Consider the following 6,000-nt stretch of genomic DNA (forward strand, 5'->3'; position numbering starts at 1 on the left):
GGGGAGAGGTTTCCACAGAACTCACCCCCCAAATGCTTCTGACCCATTACATTTGGCTGAACCTGGGTTAAATGAAAGTCGCTAAATTAGTGACCTTTCCCCCTTTAACCCGGGTTTCATTCTACTCCCCCCCCCACACACACATACACACACACACCCCTTACGTCCACCATTATGGTGGGTTCTCTAGGCCAGTGGTGGCGAACCTATGGCACGGGTGCCAGAGGTGGCACTCAGAGCCCTTTCTGTGGGCACGTGCATACAGAGTCCCCCCCCCACACACACACATCTAGGCCGGCCTGGGTCGCTGGGCTCGATTATTAGCATTAAACCTAAGACCTAGTTTTGGGGAAGCAGTGTAGGTAACACTGTTAAGCGCTGTTAAACCCCACTGATTTTCATGTGAAGAACTAAAGTACGATCCTTTACCTGGGAGTAAGCTCGGTTGCTGGCTATGGGGCTTGCTTCTGAGTAAACCTTCCTAAGGTCGTGAGTCACCTGTTGGAAGAGTTGCACGGTTGCTTCAAAGCAAAGCCACCAACTACCACCAAGCTTACTCCTGAATAACACATGCCTCGGAGCCAACCGTTTTTTCTAAACTTAAACCGCAGCATTCAGGTTAAATTGCCATGTTGGCACTTTGCGATAAATAAGTGGGTTTTGGGTTGCAGTTTGGGCACTCAATCTCAAGAAGGTTCTCTATCACTGCTCTAGGCAGCCATTTTGTACCGGTAAGTGTGTGTGAGAGAGTCTCGGGTGGGGGAAATTCTCAAGTGTGTGGTTCGCAAGGAAACACAGCGTTTCCTGTGCGACCCGGGCCACATCCTGATGCCAGGATTTCAGCAATCCCAGACGATCCCTGCACCCACCGTGCAAACAGCACCGCAGGGAACTCCGGTTCATTTAACCCACAGGTGTCAAACTCGCGACCCTCCAGATGTTCATGAACTACAATTCCCATCAGCCCTTGCCAATATAGCCAATGCTCATGTTGGGAGGGACTGATGGGAATTGTAGTTCATGAACATCTGGAGGGTCGCAAGTTTGACACCCTTGATTTAACCCGTTTTGAGTTGCCTGTGCAAAACGGGCCACTGTTGTTTGGAGATTAGTTGTATTCCAGGACATCGCCAGGGCCCGCCTGGAGGTTGGGAACCCTCCCAAAGAACTGACCAGCCCTAATCTTGTGCTTCTTTTTATCTGCTCAGGACTATTTGGATCTTGCAGCTTCCACCCCCTCGGACTCCTTGCTTTACGATGACGGGCTCTCAGAAGAGGAGACTCCCCTCGTGGATTGTAATAATGCTCCCCTCCCTCGAACCCTCCCTTCCACATGGATTGAAAACAAACTCTATGGTAGAATTTCACATGCCTTTACTCGATTCTAGCCACGCGCACACACCCCCCAAAGTGATTTTCTTCTGCACTGTCCTCACACTTTCTGTAACACCCTTTAGAGTGTTCTTTGTCTGAATGAAACCAACCGAAATTTGCTTGGCAGGGCCTTTTGTTTGTTTGTTTGTCCGTCCGTTAGTTCGTTTCCTTTGTCGCTGTCCGACTCTGCATTGGGTTCTTCCTTTAGCCGTTTTTGCAGCTGTGTTTAAGAACGAAATTTCGAAAGGATGTGAAAACAGGCAACGTTGCTAGATATACGCTGTACGGTTTTTTTAAACAAAACCCAAAATCAGGAAGGTATTCTCAGGGGGAATTAAAACAAAAATGCTAGCAGATTTTTCAATTCAGACTATACTTTTGTGTAATCTACGGGGTGGGAAGGCTTATATTTCGCATCTCGAATTTTTCGGCAGTAAACGTTTTTTCTTTAATTAACAATATCCATTCGGCGTTTGGGGTTTTCCCACATATTTCACTGTTGGAATCCATTGCTCGGCCTTCTCGTTTTTATTTGGGTGGATTCCTGAATCTCAGCTGTCCTCTGTATAAATTTTACGTTTCCAGTCAGCTGTGGCTTTTTAGTAAGCATCGGAATTTAAGAGAGGGGTTAAAGAAGTAGAGAGAGAGCTTATAATATAGGGAAGTCGGAGCAGAGGGAGGGAAGCTGGATGGTTCTCCGGGAGGCAAGGACCACGACAGGACAATCTCTGCTGTTTTCACATGCTTTTCTTTTGGTTTCTCATGACAATGTCAGCATCTAAGCCATGTTTTAAATGTTGTCGTAAGTGTCTTTAAAACGAATGTGCTTGAATATTGTGGTGGTGAGATGGACAGTAAAGACGGTTCTTGCCAAAACTCCTACTTTTTTTTGTTTCAACCTCAGAATCAAATACATGCCATTTTTACTCTTGGAATTTATTTTGATTCCACCTGCGGAGTTCCCCCTCTCCTGGCCTTCGCCCCATTTTTTAAAAAAATCAATATCTAGGTACTGATTAATTGGCTTAATTTTGAAGCCCATATTGTCAAAACAGGTTCATATATATGGGTTTGCAAATTAATAGTCTTTTTTAAAAAATATATATAACGCTGGGCTAGAAGTTGAGGAGTTATTTGAATGAACCTTGGGCTATCACTATTAGGTTCCGGTTTCAAAAGAGATGCTTGAATCGGGCTTTTAGTTCTGAGAGCCTCGAAGCAGCTCTTGCCGATGAGCAGTCTTTCATTTCCCCCTCCCCTAACAAAACAGAAACAACTGAGCCATTTGGGAAGATGGCCAAACAGGAGCTGGGCTGTACAGAAGTCAGGAGGCCGAAGGGAAACTGTTCCCGAGCCCCGCAATCGCAGAAAACAACCACTTTTATACATACAGTCCTGTTGTTTTCAGTGTTCAGGACCCCATAGGCCTATTACTGTTTTGAGCACTTTATTATCACAGGAATATTCCACCGCCATAACCAACTTGCCATTGTATCCCCATCAAAACATCCAAAGACTTATCAGGCACAGGTGTGTTTAGCTTGACCAGGGATATCTCCGAAGAGCACTTTATTTTTTTTTTTTCTCTCCGTTCTGTTTTGGACCCGCGTTGCCTCCTTTGCTCTTTTCAGTGCCTTCAAAACATGGTTTTCGTGTCTGTTTTCTGGGGGAAGTGGGGGGGATGCGTCCCATTTTTGCAAATTTGGCTCGCCATCGTTGAAGGGAGTTTTGCCAAGGGCCTTACTGTCTGCACGTGAAGTTTTGGTTCTTCAGTGCAGAAAAAATTATCTGTTTTCATTTTTAGGCATGTCATACCCGAACTGGCCTGAAGAGAGCCCCGTTCCACTCACGAGATGCGATGGGCCTATGTCTGTGTTTTCAAGATATGCAAATGATAGTGTATATGCTAACTGGATGGTTTCACCCTCAGCGGCAAAATTTATGGACAAGTTTGATAGTTAACAGTGTCTTGGTGAAAGGTAAATGGACTCAGGAGGGGGAGTAGATCTCCAAAGTGGCTTTCTCCTTGGCACATTCTTTGTATAATAACTGGTTACGGCAACAGGAGTTCCTCCAACGGGGAACCGTTCCCCTAATTTTCGGTAGTTCCTACCACGGCTTCCCCTACCCCTTTTTGTCGTGATGAATACTATTGTTGACTCTCTCCCCTGTTAAAAGCATATCAAACTGGGTCACGTTACAGTCCCAGTGTTTTTTGGGCTCATGCCAGTCTCTGGGTTGTCCAGTTTGGTACCTGTGCATTACTTGTGGCCAATGGACTTCACACTTACGGTGTTTCGGGCAACAGCCCAGGACTTGAGCTGCCGGAAAGGGAGTGGGGAAGGAAACCCTGTTGTCGCTTGACGAACTGCTGCTTTGGTGGTCGATGCGAAGGAAAAGACCAAATTGAGCGAAGCATGAAGCACAAATTATACAGTGGGAACAATTTGCTCCAAAAAAAAATCCCTGAGTTTGCTCTAGATTTCAATGTTACCGTGTTGTTGGTAGTTAACAAGAGCGATTCAGGTTGGTGTTGAGAGTTGACATTAGAAATTGTGGGAACCTGTAGAAAAATATATTGCTCTGAATACGAAAAGAGGGTTTTTTGTTTTCAAACCAGGGTTAATCTGTTCTAACATTTAGCACAATGGAAAACTTTGATACCAGATATGCTGTATTAGAGTCTTGATAAGTTTTATTTTCATTTGCGTTTGTTTTCGAGATGTCTCAGAATCTCCTCAGGATGTTTCGAAATGAGCTAAAATGAAGGGAGCTGGTATGGGGTTGCGACCAGTGGGTTTTCATCTTCTCAGCTCAAATTCTTAATTTCTATCATACGTCGCGTAAAGCTGTCTGCTGCTAAAATGTGATGGACGAGCTGAGAATCAGCCTCGAGAAAGCACGTTTCCTTACAGCCAATTTCCCTCCGTGTCTTTCCTCGCCATCCTTAATTGTAGCTTATTGACAGTAGTATTAACCACATTTAAGGTTAAATTGGGTTTCCTGTATCCCCAGATCTGAAGCCCATTCCAATCTGCATCATTATCCTTGGTTAACATGAAAGGGAAGAAAGTCTATAGTAGGAAGCATGTGATCCCGAGGGTGATTCCCAATTGGTTAAAACAGGCAGCAGCGTTTCATTTGTGCCAGCGTCTGGAAAACATGCAATTGACACAACTCTGAATCATTTTCTCTTGCAAATCATCCGCATACAAACTTTTCATTCACTATTGTTAAGTCTCTGTTCCTTTTTTTTTTTTTAATGTGCTCACATTTCTCCACAAGTACAGAAAATGTGTCTGGAATATTTTTTTTTTAAAAAAGAGTAAAGCTAATAAAGGATATGTTGTTCAACTTTGATGTGGTGTTTTGGAAGACGGTCTCTTACGGAGCTTTTACGAGATGATTCACAGACCGGGAATCACATGACTGCATTGTATTGGTCATTTCATGATGTCAAAAAGAGAGGAGGATTTAAAAAATAAAACGTGTTTTTTCTAAAGAATGCCAGAACGGTCACCCAGTGTTCTTTTTGGGGGACTCTAGCATAGTCAAAGATTATACCAAAGTATTGCTTCTGCCTCTTCGGTTTCTGTTGTGTGGTTCTGTGTGTCCTCCGTTCCTTGTTTCCATTATTCCAGAAATCCATGAGTCAGATTGCCAAACGCTGTAACCGTTCTCTTCATGCAAGAGGTCCGGACACCTCGTTAGGATTAAAAAAAAATGGGTTGAAAGCAAACCCCTGCTCAGACTAAAAGGGAGCAGGGCAAAACTTTCTTTCTATAAGCTAACTACTACTCTAGATACTGTGTTTACAAAAGAAGAAGAAAACCTTCATATAACTGCCTACAGAGATGTGAAACAGCCTTGAGTGTATTGTAACAAGCAATCATCTCAAATTATAATAAAAAAATGTAAATGGAATAGATGTGCCAGTTCATTCTTTTCTGGAGAGGAACGATATGCGTGGACTCAGGGCAACTGTGGGTATCACTGGCACCTGAATGGGTCGGGTCAGGATTCGTTCTGTGTGCTGGCCAGAGGGTCAAATGATATGTGGTCCTCTGGGAGCTTTGAGATCAGGTGTGCTGGTTATTCTGAGTAACTGGCCAGTCGTATCCTTCTAAACATCACTGTCACACCCTATGTTGCTTCTACCTTTGCTTTGTTCCTTCTGCCCATGATCTACACAAGTCAAAAGCTGGTCCCAAACCTTTCAGGACCTTAAATGAGGTTCCTCGTAAGCCGTGCGGCCATGTGACCACCAAACCAGTGTCGAGTAAAAAGGGGGAAACTCTCCCAGGCAGTTCAGTTCCACACAACACTGGAAGGGGCTTTCCGCACTGACAGAGTTGTACTGGTTTCTACCTGGTTTCTACCTAGGTTCCCCACTGCCACCGAGCTCAACATTGTTTTGTCTCAGTTCCCCCCCCCCCCTCAGAACTGCGACATCCTTGTCGCAGTTATGAACTACACTTTTCTGCCAGGACAAGGTCGATACCGCTTCGAAGCTTCGAAGTGCGGACGCATCGAAACGACACCTCATCCATTCAACCAATCAGGAGCCGCTTTTGTGGCATGCGCAGAACAAGAGAGTCGTGGCGGGCAGAAAGCGCATGTAACTGT

At 44.7% G+C, this 6,000-nt stretch overlaps 1 protein-coding gene across 1 annotated transcript in view; it reads left to right on the plus strand.

Moving 5' to 3' along the window:
* The window catches only part of RET (ret proto-oncogene), a 90,885-nt gene extending 85,587 nt beyond the window's left edge, over window positions 1–5,298 (plus strand). Inside the window, exons 19-20 of the mRNA XM_048506854.1 lie at window positions 1,209–1,356; window positions 3,179–5,298. Coding sequence (XP_048362811.1) covers window positions 1,209–1,356; window positions 3,179–3,336 — 306 coding nt within the window. The 3' untranslated portion in view covers window positions 3,337–5,298. The remainder of the gene's footprint in view (window positions 1–1,208; window positions 1,357–3,178) is intronic.
* Window positions 5,299–6,000: the final 702 nt, after the last annotated feature.

The sequence above is a fragment of the Sphaerodactylus townsendi genome, linkage group LG08, assembly GCF_021028975.2.
Source record: "Sphaerodactylus townsendi isolate TG3544 linkage group LG08, MPM_Stown_v2.3, whole genome shotgun sequence".
Lineage (NCBI taxonomy): Eukaryota > Metazoa > Chordata > Lepidosauria > Squamata > Sphaerodactylidae > Sphaerodactylus > Sphaerodactylus townsendi.